This window comes from Anser cygnoides, chromosome 15, assembly GCF_040182565.1.
Source record: "Anser cygnoides isolate HZ-2024a breed goose chromosome 15, Taihu_goose_T2T_genome, whole genome shotgun sequence".
Lineage (NCBI taxonomy): Eukaryota > Metazoa > Chordata > Aves > Anseriformes > Anatidae > Anser > Anser cygnoides.
This window is the reverse complement of record NC_089887.1, coordinates 5,277,800-5,298,916: the sequence shown is the minus strand read 5'-3', so window position 1 is coordinate 5,298,916 and position 21,117 is coordinate 5,277,800. Positions and strand designations below refer to the sequence as shown.

Sequence of the window (21,117 nt, the reverse complement as noted above, 5' to 3'; positions counted from 1 at the left end):
ATAATTCTTCTCTTCATTTAGAGAAATATTCAGCACTTACATTTTTGCCAACAATGGGTAGGAAGGAAGCATTTTGTCCATTGATTGACATTCTTTTGTCCTGCCTAACAGTAAATAGATAAAATTGGGAATACAGTATTTTCAAAGAAGTTTAAAGAGGTTGGTTTTCTTTCCAACATCTGGAAGTTTGACAGAAGCAGACAAGTGCACTGTATTTCTGAACATCATCAGCTGACAGCCTACAAGAATACCCATGCTTTCAATAAATCACATTCAGTATTTTTTTGGTAAGAATTTTACATGGTCCTGTAGGTTGGGTTTATATGATCTTCAGTGTAGCGTCATGTTTTAAGGAGTCTTATCAAATAAAATGCTCAAAATATTCTTGTTGATGAGAACCATAAAACTGTGAGCCATTATTAATCACAAGCAGAAAATAAGTAACATCTACATCACGCCACACCTTACTGCTACTACAATAAGCTAAGTCGCTGCTCAAGCTTCCACAGAAGTGCTGTTTCTGTAAGTCCCTCTTATTGTCACCTCCTCAAGCTGCCCAGCAATACAACAGCGCTGTGCATCCCATCCATGTTCCACCCCAACGAGGTGAAAGCCAAAACCAATCAACGTACAGGGAAAGGTACAAAAGGTACATGAAATCCGAGTCTTAGTGCCGTAAGGAACAAGCACCAGTAAGATTGCTTCCTGCTGCAAAGCATGATTAAATTATCGCTGTCCTTTTCTAGCCAACATTTGAAAAGGTGTTTGTCCTTGCTGAATACCAGACTAACTGAAGCAGTTAAAATTTGATTTTAACAGCGCAGTATACACTCTTGATCACGTATGTATTATGATCACAATTTAAGAGTTACGGATAATAATGAAAGAAGCTCATTCAATTAGTTTTTACACATAACATGAAAAAAATATATATTTTTGAGATTACCACACCACATAACAACTACGAAGAAAACACAACGTGAAACCATGTAATTAGCATTACATGTATTCAAAATTTATTTAGAAAAGGATTGTATACTATAGCAGCAATAATTAATGTCTGGGCAAAGAGTGAGCAAAACAAAAGGGCAAACAAAAATACCAGTATTTGAAGACAAAGGGAATTTTGACAGGAAGTTAGGATTTCACAGTGGCATTCCAAACTACTGCGACATATCAAAACACATCAGATAAACAAAAAGATATCAACCTTTCTTCAGAAAACATGAAAGATATTTTATGAACCAACAGGAGAAAAGCAACCACGCAACGTTTTAAGAGTTGGGATATTTAGTTTGCCATCTTGTGGCTAACTACTGAAGCTTTAACGTGCAGTTATCCCGACCACAGAGAGCTCTAGAAAAACCTCATTAGCAAATGAACAATATATTCCCCAATTTCTTCATTTACATTTGTTTATCATTTTTATTTCTCAATTATTAATAGAATCAGATACATTAATTACTACAAAAGCAATTCAAACAGATGTGAGGATTGGTGTCCAAGGGGACTTCTGTGCTTTTATTTGAAACATTTAATATCTGGAACAATCCTCTTTCCTTTTTTTTTTTTCTCCTTTTTTTTTTTTAAGCTACTTCCACATGCTGTTTTTCTAGGAGCAGTAAATACTTTCCAAAGACAAAAGGCAACCACAAAAGGTAAGTAACTGCCAAAAAAGACTTTAGTCCAACTTGCCAGGATCTCATTTCAAATTCAGTGGCAGATGGATCCTCACCAAGACAGACACGCACCTAGGTAACTTTGTTCATCACCAGTGGATTTCTTATCTCCATCCCAACCAGGCAGAAACTCATACATTGTATGTTTAGTGACAGAGGTTTTGACCCAAAGAACAAATGAGACCCAAAGCAGGAAAAAAAAAAGGTTACCCTTGTTTCCCTTTTGAGATCACAAACGCTCAAAATAAAGTGTTTTCTGCAGGGAACTCTCTGGCTTACATCACTAGTAGTCGGTAGCATGGCTTAATATTTTGGCCTGCCATGCACTGGGTGACACTTATTTGTTGTCCTCGTTCTGCCTAGGTCCAGTGCAAAACCAGAAGAGCTTTATGAGCTCAGGTAGGCAGTGCTCCTCTAGAAATATATGCAGTGCTTGTTTTCAATGAACATTGAACTAAAATGCCACAAATACTAACTGGACAAAAATAACAAAACATCCTTCTCATAAAAAACCAGTTCTCAAACAGAAGCTAACTGAAGACTTGGACAAGTAAACAGGCCTCTACCTATCCCTTTCATTTTTTTCCCCCATACTTACAGCACACATCCGTGCATAATCTAACCTGGTCTAAGCACTCACATTCACTTCTATCTTTCCAACATTTAACTAAACTACTCATTTTTTAATTGTCAACCTGTCTAAATAACTTTGCCAGCAGCACTAGTAATCTCTTCCGTAATTATAAGAGATACTAAGAGTCTCCTTTCATCTTCCACTGAACGTATATTTAGCTGGTTTCCAAACACCTGCTGTAATTTATTATCCAGGGCTGCTTCTCGCCCAGGGCAGTATCTTTTCTATAATTCAGCAACATGCTAAGTGAGGATCCAACAATGCACTGTACAGCAGTGGTACATCACTTTTTCTTTTTTTCTTCCCCAGACTTTCAAATCGTTTCTCGATACCAATGAGAGTATTTCTTTACCTTTTGAAGCTACCGCTACCTACCAGAATGATTTTTTTGAACCAGTGAGCACCAGAACACCTAAAATGTTTTTCTTCATCTGAGTATACAGGCAGAATGTCTTTCCAATGGGCTCCTTACTCACTAAACTGTTTTAAAATTCTCTAGTATGCACTCCATTTATTAAGTAGCTTAAATGATCTACGTCCTTCTGGGTCTTGGTGAGCTATTATTACTCACCCGAAATCTGTTCTGCCTTCTATTTGCAATCGCCTTCAAGCTTAAATTTCACTTGAAACACTCATTTCCACTTTTTAGATGGCCGAATCAATGGAACATATGGACCTAGTACAATTATTAAAAACGGAAGGCTCTCTCCTTTAACGATATGATCAACTAATCAAGCAGAAACTCAAAGCCAACACTATGAAACACTAACAGCACTACAAAACTCAGCAAACTCAATGTTTCAGCAATTTGACAGAACTCAGAAAAATCCAATGACTAGCATCACAGAATATGTCACACAAAACAAGAAAACGTATTTCCATCGAAAAATGGTTTATGGCTCTGGGCCACTGTCTATCTCTTGTAGGCACATCGAGTGATTTGGCTAGCTCTTAACTCTCTTGTGTGCTCACCCTTAATGCTGTATTTCTTATCTTACAGTCCCTATTGACATAAAATCTCTTTCTAGTTTGTACCCCGTCTGTCTTCTGCTTCTGCCCTATTAACTCATGTCAATATAGCAAAAGGAGCAAAATAAAGCAGCAAAGTCGATACTCATCCGTTGCATTTTTGTGCAACTGCTGCAATGAAGAGGAACAAATAGGTCAAAATCAGGGACGGCTCACAGAGCTGCCCCAGCTCTCCAGCCACACTTGGCATCAGATCCGACCACAGCTTCACTTTCCTGCGGCTCGCTCAACAAAGGAAGTGGCTGCACAGATCAGAAGTTCATCTTCCAAATTAACATGGAGCATCCTGACTATTCACAGCAAAGACCACACGCTGAAGCAGAAACTGCTCTAATCTCACAGCGTGCTTTTGAAAAGCAAAGTCACTCACTGAATACAAGTTGTCGTTGTCTTAGGAGAATTACAAACAGCGGTGTGATTTACCAGACGGTCCCACCTTCTCTCCTATGCTTTTTCTGCCCTTCCAAAACTGCACTTTAACTAAATTGCAAAGTATCTCTGGGAATAAAGGAATGCATCATCACTGAACACTTAACTGGACAGGATGATCTCTTTTCTTCCCCAATCCCTGCAACAATAGGAACACTAGAGATCTGCAATTCATAACAAAGAAGAAAGCATTTATCAGACAGAACAGAAGAGATTAAAGCATTGCTACCTCTGATTGAATGACCACAGTATCACATTACGTCTGCTCCTGCTGCTTCAGAGGAAGTGATTGAGCCCTGGCACAGGGGCCTTGCTGAGTGAGGAAGGGGGCAAATCCTCTCACCAGAATTTTAATCTCCTGCTTCTGTAACCTGCAAATCATTACCCAGTGCAGCAGAGAAACGAATGCTACGTGTCATCCAATGGTCTCCCTGCTGATAATTTCTATATAGAACAGTTTATTTCAAAAAAGATCATATAACATATTGCAGCTAAAAAAAAAAAAAACAAAAGGGCAAGAAAAAGGAACAAGAAAAAGAGAAAAATGAAATTTTAAAAATTAAAGACAAGGATGAAAAGAGCCTGAGTGAAATCTCTGACTGTGGAGCAGTAAAATACATTAACTCATCTTGCCAAAATACATGCTGCCAAAGACATTATTTTAGTACCTTTTATACATACCTGGGCTCAACTCAAGCCTCATTTCTCCTTTCCAGTGGACAATGTTAGGGGTCCAAGAGGAAAAGGTAAGAATCTGAGTGCTGGATTCATTTCCAGATGAAGAGATTTGTGACTCCTCTCCAATTCATGATAGTTTTCTGCTTAGCAGAGCCTACCATTGCACACAGAGGTATTCCAGAAGCACAGCTGTGTAAGGTGGGAAGCGCACCAGACCTTACTGCTGGCTGGACAGGATGCTGCTCGAATTCAAAACTCATACAATATTAGAAAAAGAGGTTTTGACTTTCCTTTGTCATAATTTAGAAGGAGAATTCCTTCTAAATTATGGAACTGTTTAGAGACAAGTCTATCAAGACATGTAAGCCTGCCATCCTCTATTTTAAACATAGCTTCAATATAAGACTAGAAACATAAATGCTTCCATGTGTAAGATTGCTCAAAATACTGTGAAAGAAGTTGAATCTTTGTGGTTTTTTTCTTCCAAGAAAGTGTTGTATTTTCTTTAAAAAAAGGATCTACACAATAAGAGTAAAAGTAGGATACAGTTATTAAAAGTCTTACAAAACAACATTTTTTTTTTTTTCTAAATTACTGGATCATGGATGTGGATTTTCAAAATTTCAGAACCAATTTTCACAGTAAGTTACTAGCCCTTGCACTAATGGGGAAGAACCTTAATAAAACGGCATACTCCACAACAAATCTGAGCTGGTTCCCAGGATGATTAAAAGGATGCAATAATACAATTATTGAAATAAATGTACTTAGTGAAGTCCTGTGTCCAAGTTATATGACAATTAAATCATTTGCACAAACAAAAAGCGGGCCTTTATTTATCGTGGAGATTACTGGCAGCCTGTAAAGTCATTAAATTTTACTCTGAGGCTTAAGGTTTGTGGACAGAGGATTCCAACACACTAACTGCGCTTCCATCGGCACCAAGTTTTAAGCAGCTCCATGCCATTTTAGAAAAACAGCATAAGCTTAAATTGCCTGTTCACAAACAACTTGCAGAATAATGAAATTTCAGTATTAAAACCTGTGTTAACCAACTGCCATTGAAGGGTGCTGGTTTAGTAAATTTTGACGGACTAAGTTGCATTGTTTGGTTTTCTGCTTTCTAAACAGAAGCAGCAACTCAAATAATCTCCATTCTGATATGGAAAAGGCTCCAAATTAGGCTTGATCAGTCCCTGTTTCCTCCACGGTTCTCAGTTTCTGTGCAGAATGCACAGCTTGGTATGAAGTGGCTGCTAAGAGATAAAGGTTTGTGACAGAGGAGCTAGAAGCTGACACTCACAGAAATCAACAAACATTTCACAAGAACACTTAATACCCAGTAAGCTGTGATGAAATCAGTGAATAGAACTAACAGACACCGCCACAAGCACCAGTTTTTAAACAGTTTTAATGCCAATAGGTATTAAATGAAGTTCTGACCCACGTGCAGATCTCCAAGACCAAGCTTTCCACTCTCTGGAGGAAGTTTCAAAGCCAATATTCAACAGTTAAGAAATGTCAAATATATCCATGAAAGCATACTCGAATAACTGTCTGCCTTCCCAAGCTATTTTAGCTTTAAAATGCAGGAGAGGTCGACTTCCTGAAAGCAGATGTATGAAATCTTACAAAAAAAAAAAACAGATCATGAGTTGCAGAAAAACTAATTGCAATTAGTAGAAAAACTAGAAGTGCTCATAGTTGCCACATTAGTGATCCCATCCTGGGTTGGACAGAGACCCTGATCTACAGATTGCTTGCTTGTTCCTCCCCTAGCTCAGAGTTTATAGAGACAGGTCCATTCATAGCTCTTGGTTAAAAATGAGCAGTCAGCTATGAAGGGTCTCAGCTATACCATGTAATATACATATATATAATGTACATCATATAGCTGCACACAAGAACTTGCTGAATCTTTTCATGAAAAGAAACAGAGCTTCCCTTCTTCTTCAGATTTGGGTTGAGGCCTTAAAAGCATAAAGATCTATTCTGATGAAAGGAAAAGGATAACTTTTTTTAAACAGTGAAATTCATTCTCAGCTGTGACAGGTTTTCTTTCTTTAAAAAAAATACATACATATATATATATATATATATATAAAAATTTCTGAACTGTCTTCACTAAGCAGATGATCCTAGAGTTTCAGTTTAAGCTTTTCAGTGACTTCCAAACATCTTCTGTGCATTAAAAACCATCCCTGCAGTGGACACTACCTCTTGTTTCTTAGATTTTATGGCCTACTATATTAAAACCAGTTTAAATGTAATAAAGTCTGCAACACTTACAGCTAGAAAATATAGGAGAACAATAAAATTAGCCAAGTATAACAGTAAGGGAGTCTTAAACATCCTCTGGTCACTTTCCAGGGACAACACACACAGAGCAGTCAAGGACTAAAAAATCAAAAGAAATTTAAATCCATTTAAAATTCAAACAACCTTTTCTCCTGCCTACTAGGGACTCAAGGGACATTAACAGAGACTTGCTCCTCTGCATTGTTTCCTCAGGTTTTCCTTCTTGCTTTCTAAAATTTCTTTATACAAGTAGCGATCTGAAATATTGATGATTTACTCATCTCTCGTATATTGTTTTGCCCAGCTGCAGCTGGTTTGCAGTAATGACATACCTTCTCTCTTCACTTCACACTCCACCCCTTTCCTGTAGGAGACTGAGTTGGAACATGATTTTCAGATTGCTCTCTGTTTCATCCTACCTTACCTAATCTCTCATTCATGTATGATGTACTACCACAACACATAATGTTACTATCAAATAGGCAAGTTAGAGCCACCCCACCCATAGCTGCGCACTGTACTACATAATGATACCGGGTAACACACCAGCAGGTGCACATCTTTTTCCCTGTAAACTGTGTCCTATTTAATAGAAGAAACAAGACACTGTATCCTGTCCTGTTAAGTCCAAGTGGTTATTCAAAACTGAAAGCAGATTTTAGCCACAAGCACCAACACCCCGCACCACCAGGTATCAATAGCTGGCCTTTTCCAGCATCAGCAGAGCCCGCAGTACTCACAAGCACCAGAAGCAGAAATGCCACATCTCAGAAAACATACTTCATCCTAAACACGCTTCAACAAATGAAGCAAAACTCATTCAACAGTCATTGTAACGGCAGGTTCAGACTTGCTGCTGCAGCTGACTGCCCAGAGGAGATAAGTCAAACAATACGATAAAATGATTTTATTGACAGTATACAAAATAGTATTTTTGGTTAATATAAAATTGAAGTTCTAGCCCCTTAATTGCAAGTCTGGCATATTAGTGCTGAGTCAATGAATCGCAGTACTTATTGGTATACGCCTCCAGCAAAAACATGACCCACAACGTATCTGCTTCTAATGTAATCTGTTTCTAATATGGAAGAAGTTCATACTATTAATCATTTGTGTTCTTAAGGTATCCAAAAAGTACCCAAACTCTGGCCATATATCAGAACAACTTAGGGTGTTTCTCACAGATACTAACAGCCTTTTAATCTCTTCAGACATCCCCCCAGTTCTACACGTGCCCACTACCTTCTCTCTCAAATTGTCTAATTGATTAATCAAGTCAAACTCAGAGCAATTGTTCTCAACATGTATTTAGCTTGAAGGCTTCTGCTTCTACCTCAGATCTGAGTATTGGCTGTGGGCCCAAAAACATGTCTTTTTTCTAATCCTATCAGTTGGTCTAATAAAAGGTATTATTTCTCCCTACAAACCTTGCTTTGCTGATTCTTCTCTGAATGATCAAAATGCACTCTGCCTTCAACCAGCTCCAATTCTGACACCAGTACAAGACTCACAGAATGAAAAACCAAGGCATAAGACCCAGATGAGCAAGTTCACTCAATAAATTGGGAGGGTGATGCAGCCAGATAACCTGTGTTGCAATTATATCCTTGATGTCACAGGACTGAGATTCTTTCTGCTAAAGGGGATGCAAACAGCACTGCTCTGTGCTCCAGCTACAAGAGAAAGTGACTGCAGTCTGGCTCTTTTAGTAGATAAAGATGCATCACCATAAATGATACATTTGGTTTCCAAAAATCAATTAGTGCATTGCCTTGGTGACAATTTTTACCTCCATTGCAAGGTGCAAGAAAATAGGAATTATTTTTTTCATTAGCATAATACATGGATATGCAGTATTTTGTCAGTAGAGTCTCGTTTAAGAGCAAAAAGAACAAGGCTTTTTTTTTTTTAAACATACACTCTTTTATTGGTATTATATACTTTGGACTCTCTGCAGTGCAACTGCCATAGGCTAGATCTGATAATCCCTTATTTGTACAGCCAGAAAGGGACACATTTTGGTTTATTTCCATAAATATTTCAAAAGCTTTTTCTGGCTGAGAAACAGAAAGCCTCTTCAGTGGTTATTTCACTCATAAGAATTTGATTTCTATTGCTTGGATAAAAGAAAAGTTGGGGGTTTTGTTGTTTTTGTTTTGTTTTAAACTAATTTCCACATCTTAACAGTGAGAACATATTTTAAAACTTATGAATATGTGAATGTTGTTTTAAATATTGAAAATATGTAAAAAAACAGTACATACATAAAATATGACAAAGGAAATTACATCTTGCTAGAACACCATTCTGAACTCTTTCAAAGCACTATGTCTAAGACTTCTGACCAACCACCCAGCCTCTAAATGGCAGATCCTCTGACCATTTTTCTGGTATGGCCAAAGTGAAAAAAACACCGAGTCACCACCAACAAAATAACTGAACCAGATGCCAACCTTTGGTTAAAAACAGAGAAGGCACGTGGGATGAAATATGGGTTCCATCATGGTCAGGGACACTAGGAGTCTCTGCTTATCCTTGTGGTTTTTTTTTCCTTCCTCCCAGAGACTGCACTGACTGCTTTATAAAGCCTTTTTTTCCCCCTTATACCTATAGACAAATTTAGAAAGAAAGGAAAAGAACAAGAAACAGTAAGCTTCTGAATGAATTAGAGGGAGAAGCAGGTAGAGAACAAATAAAACATTGAAATTACAGAACATGAGATTGTCACATGGGCCTGGATAAAATGACCTTTCTTTCCAACTCTACCCCAACTCCTTCATTACGAGCAAGGGGTTCCTGCCAAACCACACCTGCACCAAGGAGCTGTCAGGATTTCTTCCAACACCAGAGCATGGCAGCACTGCTGTTGCCGGAGAACAGCCTGACTATGGCATTGAGACAGAGGGAGAGGAATTGATGAACTGAGAGAAACGTTCCTCCTCTGTGCTGCCCATGCAATAGCAAAGCAACCCGCCTGACTTTTGGAGTCACAAAACAAAACCCACACATGAAATTTGTTTGCTTCAACAAGACAGCCTGTGGACAAGGATGGGGAAACAAAGAGACACTATGGAGGCTCCAACACCCTGTCAGGATCTCTCTGGTGCTTAGCAGCAGGCCTTATGTCATCAGCACAGTTTCCTATGAAGGCCTTGCTTCGTTTCCCTGTGCTCAATTCCACCAACCCAACTACTCCTTCCTTATCCAGATGCCTCAAAAGCATCCGAGGCTTCGACGAAAGCTGCAGCAGCGCCGTAGTAACAGGCGGCATCTGCACTCTTCAGAGGCAGAGTTTTGGAAACGGGCACATTCACATCAAGACATCCTGCAGCTTGTCGTTTCTTTCCTTTCACTTGTAACATTTTTTAAGCTAATTGGCTCCAGAATTTATAATCCCGGTGACAGCAGCCTGGCTGTCCGGGGGGGGGGGGGGGGGGGGGATGCAGCTGCCAAGGCTGCCGGCGCCATCTTGTGTCGGCAGCCCCTCAGTGCAGGCGGCCATGCCTCGCCCGTGTTGCTGAGGGAGCCTTCCCCTTCCGAACACCACAGGCCAACTCGGGAGGTTTTATGCAGACTCCAGAAAAATACAAGCATCCGAATAGGAAGTGCAACTAAACCCACCGAATCTGAAAAGGAGAAAATTAAGCAGACGGGGGGTGGGGGTTGAAATGCAATTACAGCAGAAAAAAAAAATGTGTTTCACCATTAGCATCCCACAATAAGAAGGTTTGTCAGGCACCGGTTTAGCCTACACATGTTCACATCCGTCAGCATTTCCATGATAAATCCTAATTTTCGCCATTGTTGATCACATTGAACTAAAACTTGGTATGCAAGTTTTTAGCACAGATGCTCAAATAAATTATGCACATTAGTCATTTAACTTTCAGAGCTGCAAAAGAAAGCTGCTTTTTGGTGGTGGTGGGTTTGACTAATTTATGACAAGTTTTTGGGTGCTTTTTTTTTTGCCTTACACAGCAAAAAAAGACAAGGCAGCTTTTTTTTTTTGATTAAACTCTTCAAGCTTCATGTCTTTTGTACAAATGATAAAACTTGCATATTAGGAAAAATATTCATAACTAAAATGCCCTCCCCCCACCAGCAGCATTTCCTCCATTTACCATATCGCACCATGGTCCACACGTTGGCATATCCATACAAGCATACAGAATATTAAAATGAAAACACATAATGAAAATATCAATAACAGCAGTCTGAAGAAGTCATGCAGTAGAGCTGACATGGTCCGGAAGAGAAATTGTTAAACAAGCAATTAGCTGCAGAGCTGAACAAAGTTTACATGCAGATACAATCAACTGATTGAGACATCCCAGCCAAGACAGTATTTTTAGACTTAACAGTATTTTGTATAGTATTTGAACAGACCCTACTTCACAGCAGCTACAGAAACCTAGGGAATTCACATTTACCCCTGTAAAATACCTCAGTGTATTCTGGCTATTACCTACTCTCCCCAAAGCATTGGGGAGCTATCAATCTGTTTAAAATAAACAATGTCCTAAAATACTTTTTAAAAAATCCAGTCTTTGATACCCCTGTTTTTACAGCAACAGGGGATATTCAGGTACATCAGAAAATTCATTCTGCATTCTGCCACCAATCCCTCTCTGGCTTGACTACTCAAGAAAGCTATAATGCAGTTGTAGCAACAAAAATTGACAGAAAAAAAAACTGTTACACACAATCTTGTTTGTTGGTAACTTGCCAAAAAACACAAATGGACAGGTACTATGATTTCAAAATCCTATATGGAAAGAAATAATAATGCACATGATGTGCTTTTAGGAGAGAAAAAAATGAATAAAATCTTAACAGGTACAGATAGATAGGAATTAATGTATTTCAGTTACCTTAAAAAAAATTAAGGGGTACAGACTAGACAGGCCATAAGGAGCAGAGATAAGTTTGTTTTTGTTCACATGTTCTTCTGGATCTGAATGTGAGAATATGAGAAACTCAGGTCACTGTAATTAAACTACCCAACAGAACCCAAGCAAGCAAATCTTCTCCAGAAACTAAATTTAGACTTCTCAGGCCATATCCGTCTACTGTGTCCACAGGACTTCTGACTTCAAGACTGATTTTGAAGAGACTGGCAAACTGAAGGGCCTTCCTCTTTTCCAACTCACAAATTTTTCAAGACCTTATTGCCTTTGCAATGAGTCAGAAAAGACAAATCCCTGAGCACTGGAATTTTAAAGTACTGCAGTTCCCAAAGCTCTGTACAAAGCATGGTGACAGGATGAATTGAAGACTTCACGCAGTACTACTGGCTTCAAAGTAGAGTACTTTTGTAATGCTGCCTACTGCATAGCTGAGATTATAATTTCTCCCTTTGTGCTTGCATCACAAACATAACACGGATGTGGGGTATTCATCCTCTGCCCCATCAGCCTCATGTAAATCGTTAGTTTGATCATAGCACCTCTCTGCTAAAAAGAATACAAATAATGAAGATGTATAGTAAGTCTTGACTTCAAATTACTTCAATAATTCTAAATATCCATTGTTTCTGAGAAATGTAAACTGGTATTAACGTACGTTTATTTCAGCTAGGATTTTAGGAATTTTACTCTCACGTAAGTGATTTATAGCATAGGTGTGCCTCACATAAAAGAAATGATAGGCAGGCTCCTTCACAAACTTTTACAATGCAGCTCAGTGTTGAAACATGGACTATCTGCTATACAACATACCATCAACAATAGTCTATGCTTTCTATCAAATTAACGGTTTACGTTTTACACATTTCTCTGGTCAGATAATATATACTGTTACCTGAACACCCAAGGGAACGTTTAATCGGCATCTCCACAGGAGCACTAGCAAGTAAAAGTTGCCATTCATTCTAGTAATAAAAAGATACACAAACAACAGGGATGCTAGCATAAACACAAAGGGTCAATTACAACCCTGGAGCAAGAGAAAACAAGAAAACGAAAGCACAGGAACACAGGTAAATAGCTTCTGCAATTTGTAAGAGTGATCAGAGCACTGAACAGAGGCATTCCACTGGTCTTCCTTGAACTTTCTGGTCTCCAGGAAGTATAGTCAAATATAAGGGAAGATAACAGTCTCCACAGAGCTCCAGGCTGAAAGCATGATAGAATTATAGCCATATCTGTCCCCTGGAGTCTGTTCTTTAGGCTTTCTCTATATACTTCCTTTTCCGCAGAACAAGAGACTCTTCTATGAAGAGTTCCAGAACTAAAGCTGCCTGCTTTCCTGGGGACTTCTCTGTCCAATGGTGAATACTGACCCCAATATGCTTCCATTTTCCATACCAACAGCATGAAAACAACATCCAGACCTGTACTACAAAAGGCCACAAACCTCTGGAGAATTTGGTATAGCAGAAATTGCAGATGGTGATGCTGCTGTGGCATGAGAACAGTGCTCGCTCACGGTCAGTCTCAAGGCTGAGTGAGCAGGAGCTAAGGACACACAATCTCAGACAGGAGCCCTTCTGTCAATGTGATATTTAATAGAGTCTTTTGCTTGCAGGGCTCTGATACCCAACAGGGGATGACCTCACATTGCACAAAGATGTCTCAGTTGTAGCTGGATACCTGTTTTCATTGAACTTGCTGGAATTTATTTTTTTTTGAGACCTGTACCATCTGCCAAACATGACAGAAGACAACTAGCAAGTTCAAAAGTGTAGGGTAGGCACAGACAATCTCATCTACATACACATACAAAGCGCAGTAATAAGCCTCACTTCCTCAGGAAATCAGGCTAAAAATGGCACAACCATGAAAAGCAAAGGTCTGGGCAAAATCCCATGTTTTTAGAATTGGAAGCAAAAGTCAACGTCTTGACTAAATTATTTTTTGTCTTCCTATTTTCTACTAGGAACTAACTATTGTACGATGGAAGAAAAATCAAAAAAGCTTTATATCCACTGAATTATCATTATGAATAACCAGATGTTGCCTGGAAGCTTACTGTTTGAATACGTTTATTTGGAAAGAGTACATGGGTCACTTAATGGGACACTACCAACTACTTTCTGGTATAAAAATGCAAGACAGAACAATTCTGAAGGAAAGAAAAGGCAATACCTACTAGTCATTTCTTTATAATATTACTCTATAAATGAATGCAGAACCTGCCAGCAGTTAATATTGGCCCAAAGCAATAGAGAAGAATGAACATTTGTCTGGTATTAGGTACACATACACTTCCACAGATAAATTAGGGTGCAATGTGCCATATAGTTGCATAAGAGAGAAAAAAATCTCTACCTTGTCCTCTATGAGACATTAAGTGCTTCTTTTGATCACAAAATAACTCATAAAGCATATCAAAAAAACAGCACTTCTCTCTCTGCCAGATAAAAGACATTTCACTGTAATTAAACTTCTGTCCAACTTTCCAGAAGATTACAGGAGGAAGTCTGACAGGCTCTATTTATATTTGTGACTGACGCTTCTTGGGACACCCAAGGAAAAGAAGATGGGCAATGGATTTACAACACTTCTGAGCTAACAGCACTTACAGAGATGGATGGCTCCATTCTTATTATTACTCATTCATTGTGTGTGTGTTTTTTTCTTGGAAAAAATCCCTGCTGCCTCACTCAGAAACATTTTCTGTTCAGTTTGCAATCTATGTTCCGCAGCCTTCAATGGTTCAGGTTTTTATTTCATTTGTAAGTGATAATACACACAGCAGGTTGTTTGGGTAAGTCAGCTTTATGCTATTTATATGAATAAAGGTGTAAACAGTCATATCTCTTAAGAGAAATCTGTGAGCACTTGGAGGAGGAAAATTCCTTTCAAACACATTCTAACTATCCCTTTTCACATACAAAACTGTATGTCAAAACTCATGGCTGGCTTTCTGATGCTAGGTGACAGGAATGAACTATCAGCTGTAAGATCCCAACATTAGGATCAAAGATTTATTGCTTCTCTCTCTTCCTTCAGGTATCCTTTATTCTGTTTGAGGTACTAACTTCACATTTCCTTGTGTTTGACTTCCACAAGATACCTTAACAGCCCAACATCAGTATTTCCCATGAACAACAAGAACGAAAGCAAAAAAGAAATTACCACTTTGGGAAGGACCTTTAGCCAAAGAGCACATTTTCATAGCCTGCCTTTCGGAGTTGAATCAAAGATCCAGCTGTAAGCGGTGTCACTCCTTCATGGTTAGCTACTTCAGAGGACAACACTGAGGAGAAGTAAGTTTTCACTACATTTCAATTTCACTACATTTCAAATTCTAGAATGCTTTGCCATGATCATTTTCAGAAGTCTTTCCACAGACACACATACTGAGATAGGATAGATAAATATGCAAGTTTTCCCACTTCAGAAAAAAATTGTGCAACTACCACATCCTTTTTTTTTATAAGACAAACACTTATAAACCTCCTGGCCAACACTTCATATTACAAGCTACAACTACTGGTCTCTTCCTGAAAAAATATTTCAATGCCTGTAACGTTTACACTCTGGGGGAAAAATGTGCTGAAACCAGTGATTTACATGGTTAAACTGACCCATTATTTAAACACCTTTCCTTCCTTACCTTCTTCTGAGCAGAAGAGTAGGTATGCCTCATGCTACCAAAGTGGCCCAAAGCAATCTCCTCTTGAGCCTTTAAGCCTGTGGATTGTTACCCGTGTTCTAGAGAGCTTTAGGACACTTCCCGCTGTTACTGCTAAAAGTGTAATTTACTCTATTTACACGACTTGCAGCAGTACACTCCAAAACAGCAGTGAGGGTCCATCCCACTTTATTAATGGCACTTTCAGTGACATTACTCAGCAATAGTGAAGTTGTGAAGAGGAAGGTGAGTTGCTGCTATTTACATCTTCAGTGAAAGGGCGACCCTCTCTCTCCTCCTTCCCCACGGAAGGTTTTCCTCCCTATGCAAAAAGCAGCATGCTCCAAGGGGTTCTACACAACTCAAGCATGAAGCACTCACTGTTAAAATAAATTGATTTAAACTCACTGTTCGGTAAATTCAGTCCTGTGGCACTGTCTGAAAGCATCCAGTCTGAGTAATACAGCAAATATGGTAGGCACCATCATTTGATCTCCAGGAGGCCTTGAGACACTGGCAATTGCACAGGTTACACAAACAGATATCAACACAAAGGCTGACTTGTCATGATGAAGCCTTTTTGGGGTGTGATTACCTTCTACTGCTTTTTTAATAACAGAAACTGGCACTACATAGTATATAGCAGCAACAGGAAAGCAGCTCAAGACTGGAAGTACGAGACAAAATAAATTTAGCCTGTTTAGTGAAGCCATGTGCCATTCGGAAAACATTGCTAGCAGTGTGACTGCATGCCATAACCTTCCACTCTAGACCACCCGAAGTATGCTGCGAAGCAGCTGAGTGACATATCTGTCTCTAGTTCTGGAGCAATGGAGGGGAGCTTATCTAGCAAACCGGTCCCTTGTGCCATCTTTTGCACGTCTGGCTTGTTTTCTGAAGTCAAGTCCTGCCCATGTTTGGCTACATTAGCCATGAACTCCAGCCTCACCACCAAGCATCTCCTCTCACCAGACAGAAATGAGGACTGCTCATCAGGCTGTGATGTGAATAGAAGCTGGCAAACACCTACCGCAGCCGCCGAACAATGCAGGCAAGGTACCAGAATGGGGAATAAAAATGAAGTAAGGCGACTGCAGTGGAAAGACAAAAGAATACCCAGCTTGCAAAAAACCCTCCCAGGTCCTCTTCCACTTGTGTTTAAAAGCTTGTTGATGACCAGAAGTAAATTCAGTGCACGCAGTCTCAATACCAGCCGTTTGGGAAGAGGGTTATATGACCAGCAAGCGAGGCTGCTGACTAATAAAGCTTTGGAAACCTCATCCCTGCCCTGTGCTAGTGCTCGAAGGGGAGCAGCAAAGGCAGACTGAACAGTCACTTAACTGTCTTTAACATCACACTCAAATATTTTCTAGTAAACACTGAATTTTGCACTGCAGCAACCTAGAACTGTGATTCACACTTCATTGCCAAAAAATAAACTCAGATGCCAGCTTCTGATAATATTTCCTCAAGTAGCTACCAAGCCATTAATTGTAATGGAAAAAAGTAAAGCTTATTAGGATAAGCAAAGTTTATTTGCCTTGGTCTTGCACACAGCTCTTTAACACACATAACCAGCAGCTATTTATAAAGGCACACGTAGCACCATCAGGACTGAAGATATAACAGATTTGAACTAAGGGCTAAAGAAGCTGTAGCTGAGAAGACAACAGAAAGGCGAATAACTGCTGGGCTCAATCACTAGAGGGAGTTATGATCACACACTAAGTTACTGTAATACCCAGACCATTCTGAACACAATTAAACAAATAAAAGAAGACCATCAGCTGAATCTGGATGTCATTCAAGGGAAAACAGAAAATTAGATTTGCTTCTTTAACAAGGTTTTATTTCCAAAGACTCAAGACCTTCTCCTGGGAACTTTCAAATCATCTGTAATGAAAGGTTTTAAAAAAAAAGTATCTTATTGCCTACATTTTTAAGACAGAATAAGGTATGTGACAGAAGAAAGCTGAAATTATCACTTTTGGAAATGACACACACAGTGTTTCATCAAGAAAACGTTAGAATTTTAATTTAAGCAGCTTTACAGCCCATTTCACTTGAAATCAAAAAGTAATCTTAATCATGTTTTTATTTTTAAACTAAATTGGCACAATTACATCCAGCATGAACAGGCACTACCAAAAGGCTGCTTTTTCAACAGATGATTCCCTTTGGCCATTAATAAATTTAGAAAAAGCATCTCTCTGACAGGCTGTGAGAAGACAACTGCGGGGGGAGGGAGGGAGATCTGTAACTCAAATATTACCACAATTCTTTTGTTTGATCATTTAAGAGTTTGAGGGGGGTTGCTTGGTATATTTTTTAATATATGAAATGCCTTTTAAAAAAATGGTAGGTTTTTTTTCCCCCCTTAAACTTCTTAGCAGAAACCACAAAACAATCCGGCTGGCTGCACTCAGGGGAGCTTGTACTTGGCTAACGATTTTACAACTGACTAAACACCCCCGTTAATAGCAGCAGCACACGCAAAGCTTTTAACACCCAGCTTGAATTCTGCCCATCATTAGTAAGGCGGAGTCCATAATGCGATCATCTCTTGAGCTAAAATCCACCACATACCTCAGGAGACACATTAGCAAATGCAGCCCAAGACAAATAAAAGCACTTGTCCAGTGCTCAATTACACAGTGTTTGAATGCTTTACATTCAACACATTTACAGAGAAGGTGGAAATTCTCCACACTTCTGTTGCTTAGACAAGGCAGCTAACACCTTGGCAATGGAAACAGCCCAAGAACCTTTTTGAAAGGCAGAGGTATTGTTTTTAAACAGGAACAGCCAGCAGGTTCCTAACGTGAGGAAATAAAACTGTGGAAAGCAAGAATACGTGCACCGAGGATGAGAAGCATCCCAGTGTGCTTTCTGGCACACTAAGGAAGCGTGTTAAGAAATGCTCTGTATAACCAATGCAGTCTGGAAAGTAAAGCTCTGGCAGACAAATTCGTTTCCCCTAGGAGATACTCACTTGCACACCAGGGCAAGGGCTTAGACACCCTCCAGTTTCCCACACATATTCCCACTCTATAAACCAACTGCTCCTCCCACAGTCTCGCAGTGCTTTGCCACCAAAACTATAAACACGGTTTTCCATGGTTATCCACCCCATCTACACAAACCAATCCTCTGACTAGTCAGATCACAGTCCTCAGGGCTCTTACTCCCTTCCCACCCTAAGCTCATTTGCGCATTTTGCTGTGACGTTCTCTTTCCAGATGTGGTGGTCTGAGAAAGCTTCTTACTTCTCCTTACAAACCCTTCAGCTCATAAAGTAAAGCTGGATAAACTCCTCACCACATCCTCCCACAGTTCATCTTTTGCTTCCTGCAAGGATTTAAGTAAGCAGAAAACTCTCAATCAACGTGGGAAAGAATGATAGCACAGAAAGCTCTTAGGAACAGCAGGGAAATCCAGACAGCCAGCGATTCCAGAGACAATCCATAGGCTGCAGTCCTTGTTTTCTTTCCACATGCTTCAATGTGGCAGTGCCTTGCTACCCAACATCCACTGATACCACTTACCTGTTTGTGATGGTAGAGTTCTGCTCTTTCAGCACAAGCTCCCTTTGCTGCAGGGCCACAATTTGCCTTGAGAGATCATCAGGTGTCCTACACAATTAAAACAAAATAGAAACTTTTAACAAAAATACTTGTTGAAAGACCACGTTCCATATATGATCATAAAACAAAAAAAAAAATAAAGCAATTGCACCAGTCCAAAGCTGCTCCGATCCCTTAGAACAACACAGGGTTGCATCCTCTCCAGAATACTTAGAAGCCTGCTTAATTAAAGCCATTGCTGTACGCTGTAATCATTGTCCACCTCACAACTGTTCACTTCAACCCACAAACCAACTCTAAAGCCATAGTCAGCAAGACCAAAAAAAATCTGCAAAGCAAAAAGTCTGCATAAACACTCATACCAGATGAGCAGAGAGCTTACCACCTGAATGCATACACATTTTCTCTTAAACATACGTAAGAATGTGTTCACAAAGCAGGGTTCCCACACGTTTCCCAGCATGCTGACCTCTGGGTCCTCCACGTGAGCACTGACTACAGGGCCAAGTACGATGCAAGCCACAGCTCCACAGAGCCCACGTGCAAGCAAAACCCATCAGTTTATTGGAATCTCAGCTCCTAAGGGCTCAACCTAACACTAACTTTGTTTTTGAAGTTAGAAGACTTGGGTTCTTTCTACTGGCACATAAATAGAGAACTAAATGATAGCATATACCAGGAAGTGGAAGACAGTTGGTTTTGCTTGTTCCACAATGTCTGCAGGAAAAAAAAAAAAAAGAATAACAGCTAAAAAACCTTACAAGAAGGGCCTATAAAGCTACAATCTGATTTCAGCATAGGTTCATTAGTTTCCATCTGCAAGAAGACCTCTGACTCAGATTTATTTATATTTTGCATGAATTAAGGAAGCAGATGTTCTCTTTTGACCCTAATTTCTAACCAGAAAATCTAGAGATGAGGAAAGGATAAAGGCAACTTAGTGTTGATAAGAAAAAAAAAATGGGTTGTATTTCCCTTTCCACTTCAGCCTCTTCCACCTGCTAGTCACCAGAAGCTTAAAAAAAAATACAAACAAAACACCAACCAGACAGAAGGAACTGGGCATGCTTAGTCTGTTTGGCACAAAGAAGCTGTAAGCAGACACACTGATTTCAATATGGACAATCTTTGTAGAGTTTAATGCCAAATCAACACGGCTCTGAAAAATACAATTCTAAGCATCTAAAAATTCACCCAAATATAGCAGATTTATCACAAGGATAATATCAGGCATCTCTTTTTTGCCATGTTGAATGCTTTCCCCCACCACAAATGTTTGGTCCCTGCACAAATTTGCAAATGGCCAGAACAGTATATTTGCCTCGATATTATTCTCATGTTCTCAGAAATTCGTACCATAATGTATTAGGACTCAGACAGAGAACTGAAATTAATCCAGTAGTAAAATGAGATAGTATTATAAAAACCACAGATTTCTAGTAATGGTAGCTACTGACAGATTTCCAATAAAAAAAATCATCCTCAGCTGTTAGGCAATTCAAATCAACAATCAGCTTCCAATCTCAGTTTCAGCAACTGGCAGCGTTAGGTTTGTGCTTATTTCTGGAGGATGTTTTACTGGCATTAGATATTTTTATTTTTATTTTTTTAAGTGGAGTGGCACGGATATAACAGAAAACAAAGACAATGGGCATTAATCCCCTCTAAAGAATTAACTTTTTGTAAAACTAAACCATGTGACATGATGAGGCACAGAGACATCCCTTGCATGCATTCTGTTACCAAACACCTTCACTGAGGGGTTTCAAAACCTGTTTCTGAGGTCCCCTTCCCATCCTGATCGCACACAGTTCGGCAAAAGCCAAATTTACCCAGTTCCAAGCACAGGAATGACACTGCATGCACAAATTAAATCAGATGAGCTTTCCATTTGAAGAGAATTGGTCAAACTCCCAAATACCATCCAGCCCTCAGTGCTGTAAACATCCCTCTCATTTCACAAGTTTCTGAACACAATGACACACTAAGAGCGAAATTTGTCAGCATCCCAACATACACTTAACATGCTCTGGCCTCAAGAGTCTGTCTGATGGGCTAGCTGAGCATGATTTTTGTTAAACCTCCAGCCATTCCCTATCAAACAGTTGGTACCTTAATTAGTATTAAAAAGTCAAGAAGTCAGCTTTAAGAGAATCTGACAATACAGCTTACCAGCACCACTATTAGGGCCACTATTAGGGGGCAGTTC

The 21,117-nt window shown here is 39.4% G+C and overlaps 1 protein-coding gene across 22 annotated transcripts in view; it reads right to left on the bottom strand.

The window, feature by feature from the left end:
- Positions 1–21,117, bottom strand: part of MAD1L1 (mitotic arrest deficient 1 like 1) — a 352,087-nt gene that overhangs the window by 295,469 nt on the left and 35,501 nt on the right. For 21 of the 22 annotated variants that reach the window (XR_010825087.1, XR_007163484.2, XR_007163497.2 and 18 more), the window contains exon 10: positions 18,870–18,956. The exons of the other annotated variant lie outside the window; for it this stretch is intronic. Coding sequence is in view for 15 of the 21 variants with exons in the window: in XM_048064431.2 (XP_047920388.2) it covers positions 18,870–18,956 (87 nt within the window). In the remaining 6 variants the exon portion in view is untranslated. The remainder of the gene's footprint in view (positions 1–18,869; positions 18,957–21,117) is intronic. 22 annotated transcript variants of the gene reach the window in all.